Consider the following 27,378-nt stretch of genomic DNA (forward strand, 5'->3'; position numbering starts at 1 on the left):
AACTGCACTGCATGGGATCTCTTTCAATGTACAAGCGGGTTTGTCTAATCCCAGTATTACTGGGAAAAAAAAAAAAAAAAAAAGAGTTGGGACTGTATAGTCATATAACAAAATCATAAACTAACATCCTTGAAATTATTGGTTCTAGTCATCAACTGGACAGAGAGGTGTTCAATAGAAGTAATTCAAATAAGAGGAATGTAAACTTAGTAAATGGTATGTTACTATTATGCAGTTTGAGACTTCTCAATCTTAAATTTGACTGCATAAAGAATATCTTACCGATTCAGATCCAGGTTTCAAGCAGGCTGATGCGGGATATTTAAATCTATTGTAAAACACCATACATCACTCCAGTAGTGACAACGTGCATATGTAGCAAAAGATAGCAAATTCACCCATCATTCATTCAAAATCATTCATCAGTCATCACTCACTCTAAATATTGGTTAGCAATGAGAAATTCAGCATATTTTAGTGTCAGAAAATTACAGTAGTGTCAACACTCTGTATCCTGTGCACTGCAACTGTAAGAAAGAAAATGCAGTACCAATCCTCTCAGAATTGAAGCTGGTTTCAGAGACACTATTAGGAAATGAATAGTGGTTTCACAACATCATTTTATCGTTTTGTAATCAGGTTACAGGCCAATCATACATGGTCATCACTGCAAAGTAGATGAGGTCAGAGTTCCTCCCCACTAGTATAAGGTTATCAGCGTAAATACCTTTAACAGCCTTTTCTGAGAGGGAAAACATAGGATATGATTAAAGTAAACTTTGAAGGAACATATCTCTTTATTTCTGGAGTTGCATGGAAATTAAACACGCAATATCCATTAAAAGCAGTGAGAACTGTATGTCTAAATCCTATTAAACTGTGAAAAAAACGAAGATGGAGGAATGCCTTTCTGTAGAATAACTCTGATGACACAAGAAACACCTCGGTGCTCCACGAGGGCTTTGTTGAGGGATAGGCCCTGCTGTACTGGCTGTTACTTAACCTTAGCAATAAGCGAAGCAGGCTCCGGCTGTGACTTGCTGCCCTCTACGATAGCCACAGACCCAGAGGTGCTGCCTGCATTTGCCACTGTGCAATGCCTGGGTTAAGGCTATTAAGAAACTACCAAAAAATGTGACTATACCAAAAATTCACTGACCACAAGGATTGGTTCTTTACCTTTATTTGTGACTCGTGTGAAAGCAACAAGTGTTGAACACGTCCAGCAGCTGCAGAATAAGGAACCTCCTATCCTTGTGATTACAGAACTGCTTTAAAACCGTGTTGAAATACAACTGAGCTAGAATGAAAGAAAAATGAAATGTGTTGTGAAAAATCATCTGCGTATCTCTTCCTTTTTTTTTTTTTTGGACTGAAGTATGTTATTTATAAGTGAGCATGTTATTAAAAACTGAGCATAGCGCTTTACAGCCAGTAAAAGACAATAGACCAAATGTTGCTGTTACCCACAGCTGGAGTGGATTGATAAAACCAGCACATTGTCTTTGCTCACATAGTTTAAAGTCTAAATAAAGATATATGATCAAAAGAGTGAATTGGCTCAGCAAGGTGGCAGAGAAAGGGCAAAAGGTTAAAAAAAGCTATTTTGGTAAGTTATAAAATGCATAATCGGATAAATAAGGTGTTTTTGCTGGGTGCTGTAAGCTTTAAAAAAGTGATCTATGGTTTGTTTTCTTTACGGAAATGAAGGATTTTCAAAACAGCATTTGGAAAGTAAAAGGGGTGATACTATCCCTCAAAAATCTACTCAGTGCATTAAAGAAAGTCGATGCTTACATACATACTTCTCCTTTTTTACATGCTCCAGTCAACTGAGAAAATGGTAGATTATTGATATTATATCCTTGGACTGAACAACTCGCTAGCAATCTGTCACTTACACAAATAAGTGCATTTTTCACATTCGTCTTTTCAACCATATGTTTTTTACAAAAATTAGAGTTGAGAACCTAGCATGCATTCAAAGTCCAGGGAAGTTCTTTATGAAGAAATCCAATGATTTTTTTTTTTTTTCTCTGACTTCAGCCAAACCCTGAGAGAAATAAGTGGCAACTTTGGGGGGAAAATAAAAAGAACAAAAAACCAAGCGAGCAAATGGCTAAACATAGTCTACAGAAAAAACTCTCCCGATTGCATGATAATACAGGTAAAACTGAGTAAAATTTTTGCTTTTGCATGGTTCCAAGTATAAGATTTGGCTAAGGCTAAACATTAGTTATTCCAATAGAAAGTAAGTTAGGTGTGAATTTAAAGTGGCAGTGCTCTAATAAAATAATTCCATGTGCTCTACTTGTTCCAGAATAACAATAGTCACGTGTTGAATTATTTGGTAATGGATACAGCTGAATAGATATTTTGGAATATCTGAATAGATATTTCGGAGTATCTTTGTGTAAAGCAGTTCTTGGTGGTTTAAAGAAGAAATAGGATAGGACAAGGAAAGAAATCTGTGATAAAGCCGGGAGCAAATGAAAAGGAATAAAAAATTTACAAATCGTGGGGAGCTTTGAAGGAGCAGCTGGGGGGCTGCCCCGAGCCTGGGCCGACACTGTCCCTAGGAAATTGTTCTACCCTTGTAAAGCATGGAGACCAAGTGTTTTACAAGATTTTATGTTCCCAATGCATCCCAAAGTTCTGTGAATGAGAACTGCAACCTCCCTGGCTAGGGAACTCCATTTAGTATGGCTCTTAGTGTATAAGTCATCTTTTAAAAAGAAAGCATCTTCTTTTTTGCCGCTTTGTGGCAAAATCCACATCAACAACCCCACTGAATGTCATCAATAATCCCATTCTTGTATCTTGAATGAAACCTATACTTTCAGTGATGTGTTAAAAAACCCAAATATTATTGCAAAAATTAAACACAGTGTAAAAATGCAATAAATATTCCCATGGAAGGAAAGCAACCGTTTTCTGATTTCTCAGAATTAACTTCCATTGAATTCTCAATGCCCACTTAGTAGACATTAGCTGGTAGCATAAAAAATCTTTCTAGTTCCTGCTGAGCTTATTGGGAGCAGAATCAGAGCCTGGGTTCGTGGATTTTAAAGAACAGAGCTGGATTCAGAGGTGAAAACTAAATGAACTGCTCCTCTGTATCCTAAGAACATGAAAACACGGTGCAACCCTATTACTCAGTGAGGATCTGTTCACTGGAAAATCACCGAGGGAATAATGAGGGGGGAAGAACAAGAGGAGGAGGAAAAGGTGAGAAGAAAAGAGAAAGAGGGCAAGAGAGAGCAAAAAGGAAAAGGGAATGTGCTTTTGATGTCACAGTTCTATCAACTCATGCATTTTTCATGGGTACCAACTAGTGCTAAAATAATGCTGTGCTGACAATCCGAGCATGAAAAAAATCAGCCAAGTTCCCAAACGTCATGATACTGGCTTAAAATTAATGAGATTCACAAAAATTTGAAACTCCAAGCTTTTCTTTCCCTTCTAATTTATAAGCCTTTTGGGTTTGCATATCCAAGCTTTTCTCTCAAACTCGAGGTTTAGAAATGTACTTATTTTTAAGGAGACCTGAGGTTCCAGTTCAATCACATCTGCTGAAGAGCCAGAGCTTAAAACAAAGCTAAGTGTTGCAAAATCTCACTGTAATCATCAGAGCTGGCAACACTAAATGTCATACCCACGGCATACTGTACAGTTTTGATGCAAAATGAACTAAAAATTACCGGATGTTAGATACAAGTGCATTAACTCAAGTTGCGTTTGTGCCCTTTGCTAGAAAGTCATTAAAAACTGGAAGTGAAGCCAGCTGGCAAATGAAAATAAACTGGTAGGACTCAGGAGTTGACCTGTTTTGTAGCTCAAGCTTCATATTTTGTAAACTTAACTGGAAGAAGCGAGCGTCAACATTTCTCAGTGCTTTTGCTTAAAACCTGATCACTTTTTAAACAAAGTAATTCATGGACTGGATGTTAACATTCTTTTAGGTTTTAGTTGCCTTTACTTCCAGAGGCGAAGAAAACAACCTATGTGCAGGTGCAGGAGACAGCACGGGACCTTTATTTGCAGGAACAGCATATTTTAAGTAGTAAACTTAAAACTATTTAGATATCAGCCTTCAGGTATTATTCACCTCGGCAGTTCTATGGAGTTTCTACAATTATTCTGTAGATTTTTCATGTAAGCGCTGGACCTTGCGATGATGAACTACCGTGGCTGTGGACTTTCTGTGTTTTTATGTATTCAAACTGGCTAGCACTCTTAAAAACACAAATGAACACCCCGGATTTAATTACCAAGGGCACTGTAAATGCACGAGTGTAAAAAAAAAAAAAGTGGTGAAAAATTAATACACTGGTAAAACCATGTAGTGACATTTTCGGTAAACTGGAAAAAAATGAGGCAATGTAAAGGGGCAACACGTACAACTCTTACGCTCATCTTAATTATATATAATCTCACTTTCAGCAAAATACACGCGTACGCCGCTGTGCGCTCTGACAGCAGTGCGCTCCTTGGCTTTGGGGCTGTAACTGGGAGAGAAACGGCGGCGGAATTGCACTGTCAAACGCCGAAACCGCCGTGGATCAGCCGGGGGGACAGCGCTGCGGGGGCCGGGGGGACAGCCCTGCGGGGGCCGGGGGGACAGCGCTGCGGGAGCACAGGGGACAGCGCTGCGGGGGCCGGGAGGGATAGCCCTGCGGGGGCGGGGGGACAGCCCTCGGGGGGCCGGGGGGGACAGCGCTGCGGGAGCGGAGGGGACGGCGCTGCGGGAGACGCGCCTACTCCCGCTCGCAGGGCAGGTACTGAGGACAGTGGATCGCTCCGGCACCGGGCGGCTGGTGGTCTGCGGTCTCCCGGGGGCTGGTGGTCTCCTGCCGGGGGCTGGTGGTCTCCCAGCTGCCCGGCGGCTCCGCGGCGCCGGTTTCGGAAGCGCTGGTAATGCGGGTGGCAGGAGGCGCGGGCGGGCAGCGCCGCACGCCGCAGGCTCGGCCGCCCCTCCGTACCGTGCCGTGCCGTGCCGTGCCGTGCCGCCCGCTGCCCGGCCCGGCCCGGCCGGCAGCACCGCAGGGAAAGAGCCGCCTTCCCCCCCGCCGCCAGCCGGCCTGGGCCCACCCCCCCGCACCGGAGATCTCCGGCTGATAATTCAAAAATGGAGGATGCGCCCTCTGAGCCATTAATTAATAATGTAGCTCGCTGTCTTCCTGTGTGACACACGCTGGAAGGCACCGAGCGGCCAATAAAGATGTAGGGGAGAGCAGGGGAAGGCTCCTCCCCGCAGCTCTTCCTGATTGAGGGCTTGAAGAAGTAGATCAAAAACTTCCCAGGAGCCGGGGGGGGCAGAGGAAAGGGGAGAAACGCGGCGAGGGGGACCGCGCTCCGCACCGGCCGAGCAGCGAGGGCAGCCTGCGGCCGCACCAGGTGGGCGGGAGGGGAGGGAGCCCCCCGCAGCCGCAGGCCGGAGGGCGGGCAGCCCCCCGTGCCGCGGCCGCGCCGTCCCGCGGCGGCGGAGCCCGGCCGGGCCGGGCCGGGCCGGGGGGAGGCGCGGGGCCGGGAGGGCGAGGACCCCCCTTAGGCAGCGTCCCGGCAGGGAGGGAAGGAGGGAGATAAGCGGCCGGCGCTGCCCCTCCTGGGTGTTTGGGTTGCGGGGAGGAGGCGGCGGCGGGGGAGTGGAAGTTGGTGTCCGGCCCGGCGTGTGTGGGTCAGAGGCGGGGAAGGGGGTGACCCGGGGGCAGGGGAGCCGGAGGAGACAAAGCGCGGCGGCGGCGGCGGCCGGGGTATCCCCGAGCCGAGCACGTTGCGCGGCCGGGGCGGGGGGCGCCGCCTCCGCCCGCCGCTCGGCGTCATGGCCCCATTGTGAGGCGGAGGGAGGCGGAGGCGGGAGGAAGGATCCGCCGCTCGCTCCCCGCGCAGTCCCAGGCAGGCAGCGGCGTGTCAGGCACACAAAAGGCCGCCGCGCCGCCGCCGGCGCCTTCTCCCGCTCCTTCTCCGGCTCCCCCGGGGGGAGGGACACGCCGGGCCCGCTCCCTCCTCCCCGGGCCGGGGGGCGCCGCTGCCCGCACTCGCTCACCCCCTCCGTATTTGTCTCCCCCCCCCTTCTTCCCTCCCCTCGAAGCGGGTCCCGGGGCAGGAAGAGAGCGCGGAGCGGAGCGGGGCGATGCCGCTGCTGCACCGAAAGCCCTTCGTGAGGGAGAAGCCCCCCGCCGACCTTCGGCCGGACGAGCGCGTTTTCTACTGCAGGGTCACTAACGAGATCTTCAGGGACTACGAGTAAGAGACACCCCCGTGTCTGTGTCCGTCCGTGTGTCCGTCCGTCCTGCCCCCTCCCCCCCGGCGGCCGCGGGCCGGGAGCGGTTTAACCCCCGAACGGCTGACACCTGGGCGGGCGGGGAGGGGAGGGGATTCCCCGGCAGCGCCGCGGGGAGCCCTGCCGGGGGGGGGGGGGGCGGGCGAGGGGGGGCGCGGCTGGCGCCGAGCCCCTGCCCTCCCGAGGGGTGGGGGGAGAGGGCGGATCTCCCGCCCGGGGCAGGGGAATCCCTGCCCCTCCTCGGCGGGGTATCCCGCGGCCCCCTCCCCTCGCGAGGAAGGGGGGGAGCCGGCGCCTTCCTCACCCCCCGCCCCGCTCCTTCCGCGGTGTGGCCCCGGCCCCGGCCCCCGCCGGGGAAGTGAAAGTTCAGCGTGTGGGAGGCGGCGGGCGGTAACGAGCGTCTGCCGGGCCCGGGCTCCCCCCCTCCCCTCCGCCCCCGCCGGCAGCCGCGTGTCGGCGGCGGACGGCGCTAGGCCGCCCCGCGGAAGGGGCCGCGCCGGGCGCGGGTTCGGCCGGGGCAGCGGGGCCGGCCGCCCTATTGTTGTGGTAGCGGGCGGCCGGGGGGGCGCCGCCTGCGGAGCCCGCTGGGCTCGGCCCGGGCTGGGCTCCCCGGCCGGCTCCCGCCGCGGTTAACCCCTCGTCGTTGCCGGCCCTCCGCCGGGCCGGGGTGCCGGAGCCGCCGCGCCGCCCGGGGCCGCGCTCGCCCCGCCTCCGCGGGGAGCCGCCGGCTGACCCGGTTGGAAATGGCTGGCGGGCCCTGCCGCCCGGCGGCCCGGCCGCGGGGCCGCTGCACCTGTCCGGTGGGCGCCGGTCCCGCCGCCGCAGCCCTCCCTCCCGGCCGGGGGCTGAGCCCGGCCTGAAAGCGAGCGGGCGCAACTGTCCCCTCGGGATCGCCCCTCGCGCGAGGGTGTTCTCCCTCCTTCCTCCCTTCCCTTTTTCTTTCTGTTTTTCCCCTCTCCGCGTGTAAAAAGACGGATGGAAATTGTGCAATTGTCGCTGGCCGTCGAAGGTGCATTGCACGGATGGTCCCGAGCTTGCTGCCGCTTACTTTACCGCTTGTAAGAACAATGGCCAGAAAGTATTTAGCGAGACGGTTTTCAAAAGCTGATAAACGTATGTGTTTTCACCCCCCCGTCTGATCCAGCGCCCTCCCCGCCTACAAAAAGGCCCCCGCATCCAAACTCTTCATTTTTTTTTTTTTTTGAAGACGTGCAGACTAATGAGATTAAATCTGAAATACTTTTCGTTTGCAGCATATGAAATTAGAGCACACCTAAATCTTTTTCATGTTTAGACTTGTTTTTCTTACTCAAATACACTTCACCTAATAAAATTTTAAAGAAGTTGGATTAGGTAACTTTGGAGGGTAATGCCTTGCTGTTTCTTGGACCGTGTACTCGGGGTGGGAAAGGGGGATGTTGAATATTTTGTTGGAAGTTTTGTAAGGAGTGTTTTCATTATAGGGCGTATAAGAACCTGATAAGCAAGAGCTGACATCTTCTAGTTCTGTAGGAGTTAAGTCCCCCTCCCCCAGCTTCCAATATTTTGAAAGCTGCTTTTCTGGTTACAATTATTATTATCACATAATTAGATGACTGTCATGTATTTGTTGACACTGGACTGAAATATGTTTCAGGTGCGTGTAGTTTTGCTAAAATTTCAGCATGAAAAGTATCCTTTTAAAACATCTTTCTGCTCTCAGAGGGCTTGGGGAATATTTTAAGTACTCTGACAGGCTTATTTACACTGCAAGGATGTTGTCACTAAGAAAAAGTACGAAAGACCAAATTCTGTATTTAACCAAAGCTCACGAATTAAGGGATAAATTTAGACTTGTGATAAATTTAGACACAGGTGATCCCTAGAAATGTCAAGGGGTGGTTAGCTCAGAGGTCAGGGCTTAGAATATGGTATTCGGGAAAACTGCAGAAAACTCTGCTATGCTTGTTTTTTGTGTATCTGGGGTGGGGTTTTTTTGGTTTGGTGGTTTGTTTTTTGTGTTTTTTTGTTTTTTGGTTGGTTTTTTTTTTTTTTTTTTAAATTCTCTTCTGGCTTTTTTGTTAGGTTGGGTAAAATTGGTGCTTTGGATTGAAAAGTTTAGTATTTTCTACTTAGCCAAGTGTCCTGGCACAGATGAGTAAGTTTAGATTAATGTTAGTTGTTTGTGGCATAATCTACAGGAGAACATAGGGTCATCTTTCAGCAAGTTTTAAAGATGCTGATCCTTGGCTCTTCTGGTTGCAGAGTGGTGCTTCAAATAGCTAATGTCTTCTGAAAACAACATTTCCCATTTCTTTGCCTAAGCAAAGGCAATTAGATTAGTAGGGAAAGGGAGGGCCCACTTTTTAAAAACTGTATTAGCTTTTTCATGAAAGAAGACCATTGTCTAAATCAGGCTTCTCTGAATCCACTTTTGCAATAGCAACTTGAATTTTTTGAGGGGAGAATTTAAAAATTACAGAGTTTGACTAGATGAAGCAGGCTGTATAGATACGTATGGTAACCTGAATTCACCCCCTTCATCAACTGTATGAACACTTTTAATTACTACAAAAGGTTAAGACTTATTTTCTTGTTTGTTTTTTGTTGTGTGGTTCGTTGGTTTTTTTGTTGGTGGTGTTTTTGTTGGTTTTTTTTTTTTTTTTACAGAGCACAAACTTAGTGTTGAAAAGCTTCTTTCATGCCCATGGCAGCTTTAGTAGAGATGAATACAAATCATACATTGGTATTACTCTTCTCTATATAAGAAATCATTATGCTACTACAAGGAGAATTTGGCAAGACTGGTATTTTGTGAAATGACTTTCCCGTTAAGAATGTATTTCCTTTTTCATGTGAAATACCATCGCATAATTTTGTAATCCTTTAAAAGGGGGTGCAGTGAGGTGGCAGTGTTTGATTGTATTTATCAGGAGTAACAGGAACTGGTGGAACTGATGGTCTTCAGGCTTGGTTGTCATCCTGGTTAGAGGGACAGACCAACAAAAGAGTCTCTGAAGCCATAGTAGTAGCTGGAAAAGCAAGTAGGGGGATGCATGAGAAACACATTAAACCAGTGGGATGTTACCACCAGTCTTTGATACCTTGTCTGTGAAAGTTAATAGCTGATATAGATGTGCGGTGAAAGCTACTATTAAAGTATGGGAAGTCTTGCTTGTGAAGACAACCTGAAAGAGAAAATGGTGAGTAGTATAGATACAGTGGTAGGAATGTTCCTCTTTCTAAAACACGGAGGGGAAAGAGCAGTTTTGCATCTTCAAAACTTGCTGAAACTTCTTATAGATTGGCCCGTGGAATTCTTGGTTACAGTCAAAAAGAGATCTGTTCAAAAGGCTTTTTTAAAGTGTCCTTAGTTAAATTAGGTGGATTTTTCTGGTCTGTTGAAGAGAAACTCGTAACTTGAAATATATTCCTTAATGCGTAATTAACCTGTAAATATTAAGGAATAAATGTCTCTCGGGTTTTTTTTTTGTGTGTTTCTTTTGTGCATTATTTTTTAATATGTATTATTGACCACTTACGCAGACAAGGCAGAGCAAAAGAACGCTTTTGTGATCCAGAATGGCAGAGTTGGTCTTCTGTGATTACCCTCCTACCATAGACTAAATAGATTATATATTAGAGGCTCATAGGGGCTTTGGGATTAAAAATAACAACTATTACAAATTAGCCACTCCGTAGATTTATTTTTTTTTCCTCGCTCTTAAATGTCACTTATTTAACATGACTTTCTTATATTTTACATTCTCCGATACATAATTCTTATGTTTAAAAAAAGAACACCTGCTCCTCCAACTTGTTTTTAATACATGCTAAGAAAATGAAAGAAAGTAAATGGTTTGAAACAAGCAGGTTCTTGAAACACACTGAAAATACAGTAGATCTTGGACTCAATGGGAATACTTGGTTAGTTCAAACAAAAGGCATCTGTCATTTCTAGGCTGGATTTTTATATCCATTGCAAGTGCAGTCAGCACCGAGATTGCAAGTAATTTATTTCTAGCTTCTGTTAATGAACTGCCTCCTATCAAATACCTACCAAGTAGCAGTATTAAACTACTTCTCAATGATTTGCTGATAATTTTGCTGTTTACCTTGCCTTGCATGGAAAACTAGCTGTATAATGTAAATGAAAAAAGACATCCAGCTGAGAAGTCAGCATTAATTACTACTACAAAGACAACTGAGCTTTTAGTCCCTGCTCCTCGAATAGCTGAGCTGACGTGGACACCTTCACCAGGGTGCTGCAGTCCCGTCTGACTTTGCAGGCAGATGGGACCATGCAAGTGAGCTTTGTGGACAGGCTTTGTATGAACTTCCTTCTCCATCTTGTCAAGAGTTACAGAGATCTTGAACCACTGAGGAAGCCCCAAAGACGGTAATACCCTAGATGAAGATGTAGATAAGGCTTCAGATGTGACATAGCAGCAGATGCACTCGCTGTTGTGAATTTAAGTCGAATGTAGAATATGATCAAGTGCATTATTACCCTTTACTTAAAGAGAAAGGGTATCACTGCTGCTGCTACCATTCTCGTGGTCCGGTAGCTGTTGTGTCTGCTCTTTGTAAGTCTTTTTGTGATAACTGCCGTGCACCAGAGAGAGAGAGACAGGGACAGAAAGAGTACTACAAATAACATCTACTGCTATACTGTTGGGGTTTTGTTTTCTCCTCTCTCTCAAACCGAGTTAAAGTGAGATCATTAAAACATTGCAATAAAACTGTGTTAACAGACTAAGCCACAGATGGTTTTGATGTGCTATAGGTAATGACTAGCTAAAGACAAACAATGCTTTAAAATCTGACTGTAATTTTTTTTCACATAATTTTTTTTTCTTCCCCGTAAGTTCATGGGGGAAAAATCCACACAAAACAAAAGAGGAAATGAGGGAGAATGAAACTAGATACACAAACTACTCTTGTATGCAAATGGAAAAATGTTTTCCTCAAATATGTTTCAGTTAAAGTAATCTTAGCATTTTGCACTTGTAATAATCATGGATTAAAAATATTTAGAGAGGGAGTTGTTGGTTGGGTTTTTTTTTTAGTCGTTCCCCCCCCCCCCCCCCGTTAAGTTCAATGCTGTTGCTTTAAATAGCACGACTGCCCGGTGTCCCCTCACAAAGAATAACAGCAGCTCTTAAAGGGACATTGTCAGCGTCACCCTCAGTCTCTCCCTCCATCTCTGCTCTCTTTCTCTCCCCCTTCCCTTTTACTTTCCTAATTTTTGAAAATTCTGGTACATTTTTTAGTAACTCTTAGGGTAGTTTTCTCTTTCCTGGCTAAAGATAATTATCAAGAACTTCTTTGGTGAGTGAGACACAAAAATATGTGTAGATACACACAGCTGCATGAAGATTTGAGTAAATGTTTCTTTATCCATTGAAGTCAGTAAGAGTACTAAAAATTATTGTGAATCTAATACACAAGTATTGAAATGTAGGGCAGAAAGAGACCTGAAGAGATCATGTTTTATCTATTCCATCACCTTAAAAAAAAAAAAAGTCTAACCTGTTCTTTAAAATGTTTAAGTAACTATTCTATGCCTTAAAGATACTGATTCACCATGGTTGACAGCAAAAAAAGAATATTCTGTCCTTTGCACAGAGAATGACTGACAGCCATCCATTCTTCATATATCAAAGAATAATTTCTTCCATTCTCTTTCCTTTGTTCTTCTCCTTTTCTTGTTTTAGAGTAAGCAAACCCAAATTACTCCTTATTACTTACTAGTGTTAGACCCATGTACCGTCAAATATATTAAGTAGATGGAGGTGATATAAAAATCTGAAATTTTGTAGCCATTAAATATTATTCAGATAATGTATCTCTTCCTTTTCTGTCCTTTTCCCCTTCTCGCAGCTGATGTTCTTCCTAAAGCATCTTTCTCTCGCTCAGAGGAATCCTGTGCTCATACAGAAAGGATTATCTAAGCCAGGGCCCTCCATTGTCCTCAATCTGGAATTTCCATTTTCATTTACAAAATGTTATGGTTCATCTGTCCATCTGCAGTGAGCATCGTCATCTGCATCAGTCTAACTGATGCATGTTTGCCAGCTTGAGTTTGCAGGGAGCACGCAAGAAAAAAGTCAAAGTGTGAACTGTCCAATTCTCTAACCCCATTGCTAGAAATTATTTGAACAGTTCTCCCCTTTTAACAATGGGAACACTGCGCAGCATAATTTTTATTTTTTTTTTTTTTAAGGAATGAAACTTCAGTATAGGTATCTTGTGTAGCATGCAGTGTTCTGAAAGTACCGTGAGTCTGCCTTGAAATAGCTACGTTGAACTGATACAAGGCAAAACAAAATTCAGTTTGTCATGTTGTGTGTTGCATACTTATCAATACTAGTCTGTTAAGATATTTAGAGGAAGGCAAATAAAAATCATTGTCTGAACTGGGGCATGTTGAAAGATTGCTCTGCTGTCCAATCACTAATCCATAATATATGGTATGTTTTAACATGGTTTTATGAATAGCTACATCATCTACTTCATCTAGAAAGTGTTTTAACAAACTGCTGTTTTTCTGATACCTGTCAAAAATTGACATATACTGACTAATGAAAGCTCTTCTTTCTTGATTCTGATATAATAACTAGTAAGCAAGCAATAACAACAGCAATGTAATTTTAGCATTAATTGGAAATACAGGGAAGGAGGAGAATCAGCATTTGTTAATGGAACAAGGGAGGAGAAGAATCTGTAGGAAAAAATAGTTCAATGCTTTTTCTAAGAGCAATGCAAACAGTGAAGGAATAAAAACTATTTAGAGAACTACTTGACATTAATTTTTTACCTCTCCCATCTTTTCATTTGTGAGCTAGGGCACTCAAAATCTGAAACTTATTCAAGTTTCAACATGTTTCTGTGATCTTAAGGTTATTTTATGTTTGTACAGTTTTAGACCCTCCTCTTGCAAATATGTGTGGAAATGTGGGGGATGTGAGGAGGATATGACACCTATTAAACTCAGTGTGATTATTTTTATGCATAGGACTTCTTATACCTGAATATTTGTTTGCAGCACTTCTAGGTCTTGATGGTGTTACTGTAGTCTGTAGTGAGAGGAGACTTTGATTTCACAATAGCAATTTACCATGCCATGGCTAAAAAGTGGTAAATAACCCTTGATTATCTACAACCTGTACCAGGAGTAGAGCTGCCTTTGCATTTCAGGCTTGTAAAAGAAATTAGCTGTTGTATTAATAGTGAGCCAGTTGAAAATGTTAGTCAGAACTTAACCGTTTTCTTTCTCTCTCCCCCACCCTCTGTCTTTTCAGTGATTTTTTTGAACGCACCATTCTGTGCAACAGCCTTGTGTGGAGCTGTGCTGTCACAGGTAAACCAGGACTCACATATCAGGAAGCACTGGAATCGGAGAAGAAAGCCAGACATAATCTTCAAAGTTTTCCAGAGGCACTCATCATTCCAGTTCTCTACTTGGCCACCCTTACCCATCGCTCCCGACTTCATGAGATCTGCGATGAAATCTTTGCTTATGTCAAGGATCGGTATTTTGTTGGTGAAACAGTGGAAGTAGTTAGAAACAATGGTGCAAGGTAAGTATATTTAAAAATAAGTACGCGTTTCTTTTTGTTTGGTATGGGTGGTTTTTGTGTGCGCTTTTTTTAAAGCCAAAAATAAGGATAATAAACTCCATCGAGCACACCTGAAGTGAGGTGTGATTGTTTAAGCTAGTGATACTGTCACAGCTCCTTCCTACTTTAATTAAGAGTACGATTGTATTGCTGGGCTTGGTATCTCTTTCCTTAGCTTAGAAGGAGGCAGGACAGCTCTCTCAGGTCTTGACACTGCAGTTGTTTGGTCCCCGTGGTGGATTTGCAAAGGACTGTCAGTCCCCTGGTGTGAGAAAGGTGGGTTTTTTGTAGAATGAGATTTAATGAGAAACTAGGGGAAGCTATGACTTAAAAATCATGAAAGTTTGGATGAAATCATCCAGAACATAATTAATCATGTGATGTTTTGTGTACTCAGAATGGCAGAACTATTGAAAGCTTAAACAATTGATGAAAGTTGGATTTTTGCTTTTTAGTTAGTGGCGAAAATTGCGATTGCGTTCTCAGAGAAGTTGGGAATTAATCATAAAATGTTTGTAATAGGTGGTTATCTGGGATTTAGTGCAATGGGTTTTTTCCCCACTCAGTGTTACGTTTACTCTTTTACTGATGTATATATTGCAAGCGTTTTTATTGTTGTCTTAGACTGATTAAAAACTTGGAATAATTTTGAGCTTCAGATGCTTTCTTTCTCATATAATTGGTACATATGCCCTGTAGTATAAATCAGTTGTTTTACAACATGTAGCTAGCTTGAGTCTTTAAAGAAGCTTCTGGGAGAGGACTAGAAAAGGTCCAAGTTCTGTCTAAATGAGTTTGCAGTTTCACCTAACTGAGGTTCAAAATGAGAAAGACTTAAAGCATGCTCAGCTTGGAAACCCTTTATGGGTTCAGCTGTTGCTGGGTTTTTTTGCTGTTTGTTTGTGGGGTTGTTTTGTTCTGCTTTTTTCAGGAGGAAGGTGCCAGCTTACACTGCAGAGTAGACAAGGCACAACCTATTGGCTTTTGTGGGTAGCCTGACGTCTCAGCACGTAATCTGACATATACTGGGTGGTAGGAACGGGCTGGTTCAAAATGGTCATTGGAGAACATAATTATTCTCTATGAGCTTTTTAGTGACTGATCCAGATCTTATTTAAGGCAAACTTTGTACTACACCAGGAAGAAAAATCTGTTCATGTGCTGCAGGAGATCAGTTGTAAGGAAATTTGTATGGGTGTGTACATAAGGTCAGTGTTTAATAGCAAAGCTTTCCATCTCTTCCCTGCTCTATTCCTTTGAACCAGTGAAGTCTCGGTCTGAAAAGCCTGGACAAGAACTTCAGTAGCATTGCTGCTTTCTGTACAGAAAACCTATATCCAAAGTTTGTTTTTCTTTCTCTTCTTTATATTTGTCTAATGACTAGACCCAGATTACCACTAGTATTACAGTCATTTTGCTTGGAGAATAAGGTTTTTTCTTCTTTTTTTTTAACTAGAAACCTGAATATTATGAACTGTCAGTGTAGTTCCGCTGTTGGTTTTCATTTGCTCAATGAAATGCCTTTGTTTTCAATCTTTGACGATGCTGTCAATTTCCAAATTAATAGCAAAAGGAATGCTTTAGAAGAACAAACTTTTTTCCCCAAGAACAACCCTCCTGTCTTCCTCTTACTTTTGTAAACTCTTCACTAAAATATTTATGCATGTGCGTCTTAGCTTTTCAAAGCTTAAATGAAAAGTAGGCTTATATGCAATATATACAAGTCTGTCTTGTTTCTTTATCTTTTGACATTCAGAATCATTTTCACATTTCTTCTTAGACCATCATAAATCAGTTTTTAAGTTTGCCCTAACAAAATTGTTTCTACTTACCATGTAAGCTGAATTCTGTTCAGATAAAGTTGTGATATGGTTCTATCTCATAAAGATAGCACTATCATTTTTTTTTTACCAGCCTTTAATTCAGTCTTCTCGGTTATTCAAAATTGTGTTGAGATACATATCTAACAATTTTGTGTTTATGTTCCACTTTCACAGATCAATGTATTAATAGGATATAAGCTAAATTTCTTAAGCCTTTCGGGTGGACTAGATAGCATTCAAAATACTGAAGATTGAGATAAAATCTATTTCCATTGAAAATTAACCTGCTAGAGATTTTATGTTTTAAAACTACATAAGTATAAATTTGTGTCTGGTGAAATGAAGCATGAAAAATTCGCCTTAGCTGATTGCATGCCACTGATATTCTACACAAATGTACAGCAGAGAGCTAGTTCAGACCTTTAATACTAAATCCAGGAAACAGTGCAAATAACATGGTAATGCAGAGGGATTTTTATGCTTAGAGATACGTAATTAAAGAATACAAAGTGGGAGGAGGTGAGGTATAGTTATTCTTCTGCCCAATTAACAGTTGACTTTGACCTATATTCTGAAGTACTACATTGGGAATTAAGTATACCAGCTCACGTTATTTACAAGTAACAGGGCTGTTCAACAGAGCAGTTTGCGTGTGTTTGTCCTGTGCAGCTACGTCTTTGTGATCTTTTCTAGCAAAAATGGTCAGAGTCCATCTATAGTGTAATAGCATCCTGTGAGACCACCAGAATTTGGCAGATTGTGAAAACCCAGTTGTGTTGTGGTGTTGTAAACTCTTCCGTTGCAATTATGTATGACGTTTTTTGTAGTGTCAGCAGGATCATTTGTTACCTGAGCTCCATGCATCATTTAATGTGAAGCCTACAACATAGCGCATGTGTAACCAGGGGTTGCTCAAGCAATTTAAGTATTGATATTTTATAGCTCCTAACTTTGCACATGTAATGTTCTTGTAGGATAGATTGCTTTGATGCAGCTTTCTAGATTTTGAAGAAAGTAAATGGGAGGGAACCCAAACACTAGAAGGGTTAGCATTTTGGCTTAATGCAAATATTTTTATCTTGAGCATATTAAGTAGTTTATAGTACTGTAAGCAATGGACAGGTGATCTGGAAATAGTAAGAGGACAAGTGCTTTGTGCGGAGGCTAGGCAGAAGATTTTTGGGGTTTTTTTGTTTGTTTTTTTTTTTGGTTTGTTTTTTTGTGTGGTTTTTTTTTTTTTTGAGACTGATGATCCTTATATCCAGCCTGTGTGTTCTGGTTGTTGCAGAATCTGATGCCCCATTGCTTTTTCTGATCTTATGTCCTTACCAGGCTGTTCTGGTTTCTAGCCTTTTGTTGTGCTGCTCAGTTTTGAATTGGCTGCTTCCGCCTTGTTGCTGAGGTCTGGTAGGAGGAACTTGGAGAGTTTGGGAGATATTCTGTCTTCCTGTTGTTTTGGTGTGTCTGGTGTTTTAACAGCCCTTATCAACCAGAAAGAAATTGCAGAGAAAGCCCCCCGGTCCTGTGATGTGGCTTGTTCAGGCAGTCTCTGAAAATGACGCGTGCAATTTGGTAATCTAGTAGAAGCAACAAGGAGATGATTCTGCTTGTTCTTTAACTCCTTCAGATGATGTATTGATTAAAAACAGCCAGCTTTTTCGGTTTGTATGTGTCCAGCTTTTCTGGCTAAACTGGGGCTGACTTTTCTCCAAAGTGGCAGCTGTGCTATGCTTTAAAACATGAGGTGACTGGGTTCCCGGTTAAAGAACCGTAGGAGTTGTGTAACAACGTGTTCCTAGTACTGCCTTCATAAAAGACAAAATTATTATTTGAAACGTCAGTCAGAAACATCATATAATATAGACAAAAAACTTAATCTCAAATTAAGTTTAAGTTTGTCTGAGCTGCCAAGGAATTGAAAACAGCTAACACTAAGTACTGTTATTTAGAATGTCAAATTGCTGTTTATGGAAAGTAATTTATTGAAACAGGCATGGAAATTATTCAAGATTTTGTTGGGGGGAGGGAAATTAGAGCAATATTTCATGTTAACCATGGTCAGTTAAGATGTAAAAAAAGCACTAATGTTTTAGCTCACACTTTATTGAAGCAGAGGAAAAATGTTGACCCCATCACTGTAATTGCTTCCTATATTTGCCTTTGAGAACTGAAGGTTTAAGACCCATATGACACTAGTTGGCCTTTTGTTTTTCCACAAGGAATGGCATCTCTTGCAGTAATCTGTCCATTTGTTGCTGTCGTAGTACCATGTTGCATTATTGGTACCTAAAACTTGTGAAATTGATTTTCAGTATCTTGGCATCTGAAGCCAGTTACCTGGAAGTTGGAACTATGTGGTGTGGAAGGCCTACCTGAAATAACCTCAGTGAATGCCTCAGCCACACCAAATGAAACCTACAACTGTGTAACTCACTCAGCTGTAGGACCTCTTCCTTTCTCCTTGAGGTCAGCAGTGTGCTTTTCTTTATTATTTTGATTTGTCAGAGGAGAAACTAGATTTAAAGCGTGTGGAAACAACCAGTTGTGATTTCTCATCAATTTTCTGAGACTGGACACTATCACAAGAAATAATGGCTGTCTTTATTAGGGTATACAAGTTACCAGGGCGATAATTAGTTAATTAATCTGTAAGCTTGCAGTCTGACTTGAGCAGTGAAGAGATCTGAGGTTTTAGGTTGGACAACTGTACTAGCTCTTCAGCTCCCCCCTCCCCCACCCTTAAAAATAGCTTATGTGACGATGCCTTCCCTTCCCCACGGAGGGTGGAGGACAACCAGTTGTTGTCCAACAATTAGTACGGAACTTAATTAAAAAGTCAACTACCTGCAGACTAAAATAGATTGCTTAAAGGTAGTGTATAGGAAGGAAGAAATCATACAGAACATGGCAGTTATAAAAAAGGAATGTCTTTTTTTCATTGAGTTTGACCACTAGATGACACCACTGCAAAAGAATACTCGCCTGATGTCTGTGAGCAGGCAACACCAGAATGCTTTAAGAAAACGTAGTGTTTTTAAAACGAATCTATTTACAGAAGTAGTAGATGAAGTTCCCTGTTAGGAAGATTGCTGCATCTGATCGTCCGTTAGGTAGAGGTTAACATCCTTTCTCTGCTCTGAATGATCTGATGTTGACCATTGCCAAGCTGTAGGAAACGCAGATAATCATGGAGCAACCTTGTCTGTAAGTGAAACTTCTTTTTTTAACTCATCAATTGTTTGGCTGGTGTCCCAGTGCTTTAGGACTGTTCATAGTGGATTAACCACTGCATTAGGCCAATTAAAAGATTTGCATACTGTTGTCATCTCTGTAAGTCTTAAAGTCTTAACTGGGGCACAGGAAGCATATTGCTGGACATGACTATGCCTAGCTGATATGGAGTTGGGATGGTAGAAGATAATCCTTGTAAGAGATAAGATTATAGCTAATTTTCCAACTTTTTCATTCAAACTGGCAACAATGTATTACTCGGTTATGTATACATAGTTGTCTTCTGAAAATTAGGATAAGTTAATATAAGACCACTAGGTAGTAAAAGGCAAAGTGTCTTCCATGTTTAGACTTTAATGAGTTACAGTGAATTTAAATTATTTTCTAGTCCACCAACAAATTTTCCCTCTTGATGTCTAGGCTTCAAAGCTGTCTAGATGCAGAGGCACTGGAGCTAATGTCTACAGAATCAGAAAGTTACAGTGTGTTTTTGTAGTGGTAAGGCATAAATAAAGCATAAATTCTTGCATGCAAAGGAAGTTTCCTACTTTATTTTGAACGGTGAATTTGAATTCCAGTAGCAAAGTTAGTGTGGTGCTCATGAAACAGCATAGCTGACAGTGCTGGGGAGCAGCTTACCTGTTCACAGAGCAAGTACAGTTTGCATTCTTCCAGCACTGCTGTTTAAGGATCAGTCAACTCCTGGCCTGGAAAAAACACATTTAAGGAATTCACTTTCCACTGCCCTTAAGTTCTTTAGGATATATTTGTATTTGTTGACTAATAAATATATTTGTATTTGACTAAGAGAAGCTATGAGATGATGACATCTGGGAGAGAACCTGCAACTCCTTTCTTATAGATTGTTGAACAGCCGTTAGAACTATTTTTGGGCACTGCCAGTCTCTGTTAGCTCTCATTTCTGTGCACACTCTCTACTTTTATAACTATAAATTTAAAGGTACGGGGTTTGGTTTGTTTTATGATTTTTGTTGGGTTTTGTTTTTTTTTTTTAATCAGTACAATACTAGGAACAGAAGGCTGGGCAGTCAAAACAATGCATATACTAGTGTTACTGTTAGTTAGTGCTGTCCTAATTCCACAGGAGACAACCGATGCAGCTACTATGTATATGGGATTCTCTTGTCCTAAGCAAAAACATGATTCTTACTGGTTTCTTTGAAGCATAGAATCCTAGCTATAACTTGACAGACAAATGAAGAATGCTAAAACTCAAAATCAGCAGCTCTTACTGTACTTCAGGAAGCCATTATGTGCATAAAACTTGTCTCCTTGTTGTGTGCTTTTGTTTTGTGTGTGCATTAAACTGTACCAGTTAGCTTAGTAAAAGATGTCGCTTATTCCTTCAGATCTTGTCTCGCTTTTATCTCTGTAACTACTTTCAAGTATATGAGAACTGTTAGGACAAAGGTATGAGTTACTGCACTTATCTGACATTTACTTCTTAAAAACTTACTAAAAGCTGACAAAACAGAATGAGGCTATACCTTTTTGGTACTTCTTGGTACTTGCTACTATAGCTTCTTGTATTACTCTTTTGGGGTTTTCTGTATTCAACTAACTTTACATACTATTAGAAAAGGTATGCTTTTTTAATTTTGGCATCTGAAAAACTGCTTTCATTTGGTTGTCTGTTTTAAGAAGTGAATTTCCTTTTGCTTCTGACTCAGTGATCATGGTTTTCTTTATGCTAAAAGTTGGCCTCAAAGTATTGCAATATTCCCCCATCGCCCCATTTGAAACAGCCTTCTACATCCAAGGGATGTTTTTTGTCTGCTTATTGTAAAGCATACGAGAAAGCACATTTATGACTCCCTGGGTCTTCAAGGGATCTTGTTTTTTGACTTGAGATGAGGACGTAGCAGAGTGCCAGGCTATTATTTCTATCACAGTAGTTAGCGCGAGCCAGATCAAAAGCTGTTGCGCAGAATGCTCAATTGACAGGCAATGAGAAGTGGTCTCTCACAGCTTTTAACTCCAGCCTCGGTTGGATGTACAGGCCTACTTAGCACTGGGGAAGAACTTCTCTGAGTAAGTGAAAGTGCAGATAATGGCAGGGTCAAGGTTTCTGCCTGACATCCTGTGATGGCTGGTTTTGGCCCGTTACATAGTGGAGTGCAGCTTCTCTTTCGCTTCTTCAAGTTGTCCTGCTGCTTCAGCAGAGGTAGATGGAGATACCTGCTTGTCCTGCAACTCATGATAGCTTGTGTACATGTCTTTGAGTTGCTGAGCTGAATGAAAGAGAAATTTGGCAAGTAAGTTATATTTACCCTTTATTCTGGGTGTTCCTGAATCACTCTCATCTTGGACTACTTGTGAATTTGAAGCACGTACCATGTCTTGCCCAACTACCTTATCAGGCGTGTGGTTTCCCTGGAACAGATTTTCCTACTATCCCAGTGTTTGCTTGCCTAGATGTCACTTTTCAGTTAGGAAGGATAAACTGAAATCACTGAGCTCTTCAAGAAATTACAGTGTCTCAGGGCCTCTAAATGAGGGAGGTCTTACTACTACTTCTTCCTCTGCTTTTGTCTGTGGCCAGTATTTGCCTCTTGCACATGCTCTAGTTCTCATCAGATCCTTCAGTGAGCTGCCTGAAGTAGCTGATAACGACACAAACTCGCCGAGCTCTTCACGTTGGGTTAGGTGTTTGGGGTTTTTTGGTTTAGTTTTTTTTGTTTGTTTGGTTGGTTGGTTTTTTTTGGTCAGGTAATTGGATTCAATTTACTAGCAAGCAATAAATGATACTAAGTGCTAGAGCTACAAAAAGTAAGCACCGCACCAAGTATGTGGCTGGAAGGAGGAATGGCAAGGGAAGATTTCCCCCTTTGGCGGTGTTGAACTGTTAAGGCATCTCTGCATCTCGTGGAGCAGCAGCCTGAGGCTTTTGTTTGCTTTTGTACACCTTCAGCCTGCCACTTCCTTACCGTTCTTCTGGGAGTGACAAGGTTCAGTCTGACCTTAAAGTTTTCTGCCAGTTGTGTTAAGCTGCTCTTCAAAGCACAGCCCAGAATCGTTCTTCTAAAGAGTCTGATGGAATTGGGTTTCTGGAGAAACGATGTCCTGCGCCAGTCTCCAGTCAGTGTCTCTTGCCCTTAGACTGCTGGAGTCAGTTATGTTCTTTCACCTGTGCAGCTGACCAGCCCTACCCAGAATTCATGGAAATCCGTGGAAGGTCACAGGTTTTTTCATTTGAGAGGGAAGGAGATGTGCATTGGTATCTTAAAAAAAAAAAAAAAAAAAAAAAAAAATTACATTGGTGATATCTTCTCTGGCTTTGTGTTTAAAACTTTTGGGCTCCTGTGTTGTTCTCTTTCTTCAAAAAAACCCCATGTTTAATCATAGAGGCCAAACACTTCTTGGAACCTTTCCCGTAACATAAGAGACCTGAAAGAGCTTGGTTTCTGAGTGTAGCAAAAAATAAAGCTGTGAGCATAAAGGCCGTGCTTGGGACAGGTCAGAGGACCTGTACCCTGTTGTTGATAGCAGCCTGTAGCGCAGAAAGAGCTATGCAGAACTGTTTGAGTGTAGGGCAATCCTTTTGCAGGTTTACTCTTCTAGCTTTTGGCTGTCAGTGTCTGAGCTAGAGTTGCTGGGACTATTGGGTGAAAGTTCATGATGGCGCTATTCTCAATTTTTCTGATTCTTTTCTGAATACCTTTGGGATTTACTTAGTGTGGCTGTAAGCCTTCTCACAATACTTACTGCTATTTGAGGAAAGTGCTTTCTGACTGAGGGGGATATTAGGGTACGTATTTATTTATCTACTTTAATGCTGCCGTCTTTTTAGATTGAGGTGCCCCCAGTTCTTATTTTATGGGAAGTAGTGAGTGAGTGTGGTTTGACTTGAACATAAGCTCTGTAAAGATCATAAGATCTCCTTTTCAGAAAGTATTTCAAGTAGTATGCTTCATTTGAGTGTCTTGCTTCAGCTTTCAGCTCTGCTGTTTTATGTGCCTTATGATATAACATAAGAGTTGTAACAAGTGAACTCAGGGATTGATTCGGTTATTGAGAAGAGCAGACCTTCGTTCGCACTGGAAGCAGAGGGTATTTGTCTCTCTTAGCCCAGGGAATTGACTGCTACTAGCCATGACTTGACTGTAGCAAGGCTAAAAAAAGTCTTAATTCGTAGATTATTATTTCTTTAATGCGAGAAGGAATGGTTGCATCTCTTTCTTTAATCTCCTGTCTATCGGTAACCATTAAATTTCATTGGATTATGCTTTTATTGAGCCAGGTAATGTGTGTTTCGCTTGATTCCTTCCCCAAAGATTTCTGGTAATGGTTTGAATGAAGGTGCAGAGGATGGAGAATCACGTGCTTTCTGTGATAGCTTACTCCATTAGTCATTCTCCCTGTTTAATAATAAAAAGGGGGGGGGGGGGGGGGAGGCAGCTGCATTGGGGATTTTGCTACTTACTGAATCAAGTGTATAGAATATATAATTTCCATTCTTACAGAAGAAGATATGATGCCCTGTAAATGACAGGGCTATCTGATGGATAAGCAGGTAAATTGTTGGTAAAATACTCGGTGACTAAATATTCAGGTCTTCTTCTCCAGGAGGATTGATTCGTGTGTGTGTGTTTTAGCCTCTTTGTCCTTTCATGGCATCGAGTAGCGTAGGTTGCGATTTAGCTTTCATGTGGCTGTTTTCCTGTGACTGCAAATTTAGTGTATATGCGCTCCCTCTAGTGGTCTTCAAATAATAAACAAATTAGAAAAAGTGTCCGTAGCCTTAAGCAATGGTGCTTTTGATTATTTTCCATTAGAAATTCATTTAAAAGAGTTTTTTAATTGAATTGAACTCTCTAGTTCACTTTCTAGGAAATGTATTTTATAATCTGCAACAAAAATGATTCTACTAAGAAGTCTTTTTTAGCAGGTTATCTTTGTTGGATTTAAAAACCCAGCCTAGTAATACGCATTCTGCCATGCAGTCAGCTCCATATTATTTAGCATGAAGGGGAGGCTGTGATGTTCTGAGTATTGGAAAACCAAGATACTGTAATGATAGACTTTTCTCTTAGGACTCAGCTGGAGTCTGGTGCTGGGCCAGACCTTAATAAGCCTCATTGGACTTGGACTTACTTTGTGAACAGCCACTGGGCTCTGTCTCCATTACATACTTTGGTGCTCTTGGTTCTTTACACGGAGTCTATTTAGATTTGCACAGTTAATTAGCTCGGGCTCCACTCGCCAGGGAAACATGTCTTCCAGCCCCAGAGCAGCCAGCTTGGGAAATGGGACCGGCTGCATTCCAACGGCAGCGTGCCTGCGGTCAGTGAGTCCAGCGGACTCAGGCTGCCTCTGCATGCAGGCAGCTCTGGTGTCCCCGTGGATAATTAAGCATTGGTCATATTGTTGTCTTTAGGAATATATAAGGATGTTAATAGGTTGGGGTTTTTTTAAATTATTTTTTTTAAATAACACATCCCGTTGGAGCATCCTGGAGTTTTTTCCCTGTTGGAGAGAGGCTTGGGGAGGACACATACAGGCACTGTGTTACTGGTCCTAGCTAAATTCACAAGTGAATATGATCTAGGATATTTTCATATTTTCAACTTTTCTCCCTTTTCCCCCGTTTTTTTCCCCCCTCAGTGTGTGCAGACTTTGGATAGTACTGTCTGCTTGCAGAAAGAGGTGTTTAAGAAATATTTTGACATTGTCTCCTTTTTGCCAGTGTTCAGCTCAGATAGAAGAACACTTAGAATTTCTGTCATAGATTTGTTGGTGTTTTTTTGTTTGTTTGTCACTTAGGCATGATGCCACGCTAATTCAAGCCCTGTGCTTTATGTATTCTCCATTTTATTCATTTCAAGAGATGGTGTTTGGTGCCCAGAGAAGAGAAGTATTATGTGTTCTTTCTCCCCCCACCCTTTGAGCTTTTAGTGGTAGTATGTGACAGCGTCCGTTGACTGCAGTAGTTAATTTTCATGAAGCAGACAAGGCTTTAGGAGATTAAACTAAAAAATATGAACCATGGAATTCCAGAAAGGGGTGAAAGTTAGTGGTTAAGAACCAGCTATAATACAGTTACCCAGCATGAAGTGTTGATTAATTATACTTTTAATATGTAGTTAATTCTGCCTTTTATAACTAGCATTCAGGATGGCGAAGGGATAGACTTGTTTTGTCAGTTGTGTGCATGCCAGATGGAGTCTTAATATGTGTCAGCAGATAAATGGGCCATTATTAAGATTAGATGCATAATGATCATTTCAGCCTTGTTTATTTAGGTCATCGACAGCAGCAGCAGATGATCTCTTATAAGTAAAAATACTTCGCGATCTGAAAATCTTTTCCTTTTCTTAGACTGCTATAAAAATAAATGTAAAAGGTTTGGTGTCTAGTTTTAAAGCAATACATGAAGTTTAACTTTTAGTTTACTTAAGTGAGAACTGAAAAAAAAAATTCACAACCCCAAATAATTCTACCAGTGACTTGGTTTGATATCCTGAGTAGTGAAGCTGATAGCTGTGTAAGCAGATGAATTTGTTCATTTATTAGATGGAACGCATGAAATTAATATTTTACCTAGTATTTCAGTGCAGTGCTCTTAGGCATTTACTTTTTTAGTAGACAATACAATGTTCAGTCATATATGTGTTCTTAAAATAACATCTGCTACAACTTTAGACTCCTTGCAGTAGTGAAAGACTTTGACGGTAATGAATGTCTGTTTTTTATTTCAGGTTGCAGTGTAAGATTTTGGAAGTCATAGCTCCAGCCCATCACAATGGAATGGCGAACGGCCACGCCAGCAGCACTGATGGAGACACAATTGTCATCAGCGACAGTGATGACTCAGAAACGCACAATAGCTCTGCACAAAATGGGTAAATGATACTTTTACTGTATAAAGCATTTGGGCTGGGTAGCAGACATGGCAGGGTCTGACCGAATATTCACAGGTGCCAGTTATGCTATGTGTAGTCAGTCCATCAGAGAACGGGTGCGTTATGAGAAATGGAGTACTTACAGAATAATCATTGTTAATCTGTTTGGAATGACAGTGTTTCTGATGAGAGATGGTGGAAGAGCCAGGTATGCCTATCACTAGTCCTCTCTGTGCTGCAGAACCTGTGCTGCTATAGCTTGGAAAATGCCGTCATGTTCTGCATTTCTACAGTCTGGTACTACTTAGCATGATGTATTATTTCACTTCCATCGTGGGGTTCAGAGTTGAGATTGCTTTATAATAAGAGGACGTGCTCTTACTGGAACTCTCTGAGTCTTTCCAGAGACTTAATGTGTTTGTGTCCAAAATATAAAAATGTACAAAGCTTTCTTCATCGTGCATGTGTCCATATAAATATACACCATTGCATTTCATGGGTTTGATTATGATTTTAGGTGCAGTGAAACAGTGTGTATCTTGTCTTAAGGAACTGCCTATAGGCTGGAGTAGCTTAATAACATGGAATAAGAGCTTCTTGGCTATAATTGTGGTGTTTAATTTGGAGTATCCCTTTACTGACCAGTAATTGAGCTGATATATGCAGCTTATCCTAGCAGTATAATGAGAAGAAAGATTTCTGTGCTTCACAAGCACAATGTTGATGAAAGAAGAGGGTTTGAAGTGGGCCCCAATCTTGTATCTAGCAACATGCAGGCTTTGCATGAACTGTCATTGACTTTGAGATGTCACGTGGATGCAGAAGTTATTCTCACTGATTGCTGCATGAGGACTTCCATGTCCTGACATGCCTTGAATATGTAGGGTGGGGCTCCTCACTTGGCTAAGAGAACAATATGGGATAAATAATTTTTAAAATTCTCTGCTGTCTCTTGAAGGCAGTGTCCAAGTTGTTCATGAAGTGGTCCTACATCTTTGAGAAAATAAATGCATTTTCTGTGTTCCACAAGGCATATGGCATTTGAAAGGAGGTATTCTTGGAATAATGCAAGCGTGCACAGAGCTGACTGTGGGATTGATCCCTTTATATTGCTGTCACTTCCATGCATGCAGAGCTGGTAGTAAGACTGAGTCTTACACACTCAGTCAGTCTGTGGTTCTCCCCAGCTGATTACTTACTTTGACAATGCAGAGAAGGGAGGGAAAATAATTTCTTTCTCTTAGAAAGAGAAATCTTGTGAGAATATACAAATTTTTGAAGCACTGTTCTGTGGCATACCTAACTAATGTTTATGCTACGAGCTTAAATTGCATACCTCTTACAGTTTTAAAATTCTTACTAGAAGTTTTAAGTGAGTCTTTTTGTAACGAATGCAAGAGTGTAGTAACACTCCAATTAGTTTCCGGATATATTCCGGGTATATGCAAACTTGGGAAGTATTATTTGCTGTACCTGTAAAACCTATCTGAAAGTAGACCATTGTTGTCAATTTTTGTATACTGACATCTAAGATTTTTTTATACCCTTATTTATAACAATAAGAAATCCCACTGAAC

At 42.1% G+C, this 27,378-nt stretch overlaps 1 protein-coding gene across 5 annotated transcripts in view; it reads left to right on the plus strand.

Annotated features, from left to right (window-relative positions):
- Positions 1-5,236: 5,236 nt before the first annotated feature.
- The window catches only part of BAZ1A (bromodomain adjacent to zinc finger domain 1A), a 65,286-nt gene continuing 43,144 nt past the window's right edge, over positions 5,237-27,378 (plus strand). For 4 of the 5 annotated variants that reach the window (XM_082318494.1, XM_082318496.1, XM_082318497.1 and 1 more), the window contains exons 1-4: positions 5,237-5,397; positions 6,092-6,246; positions 13,567-13,845; positions 25,658-25,801. In XM_082318494.1, coding sequence (XP_082174620.1) covers positions 6,134-6,246; positions 13,567-13,845; positions 25,658-25,801 — 536 coding nt within the window. In that variant the 5' untranslated portion in view covers positions 5,237-5,397; positions 6,092-6,133. Of the gene's footprint in view, positions 5,398-5,651; positions 5,678-6,091; positions 6,247-13,566; positions 13,846-25,657; positions 25,802-27,378 lie in introns of those variants that run through there. The other variant, XM_082318495.1, reaches the window with a different exon arrangement.

The sequence above is a fragment of the Platalea leucorodia genome (genome assembly GCF_965183815.1).
Source record: "Platalea leucorodia genome assembly, chromosome: 7".
In the NCBI taxonomy this organism is placed as follows: Eukaryota; Metazoa; Chordata; class Aves; order Pelecaniformes; family Threskiornithidae; genus Platalea; species Platalea leucorodia.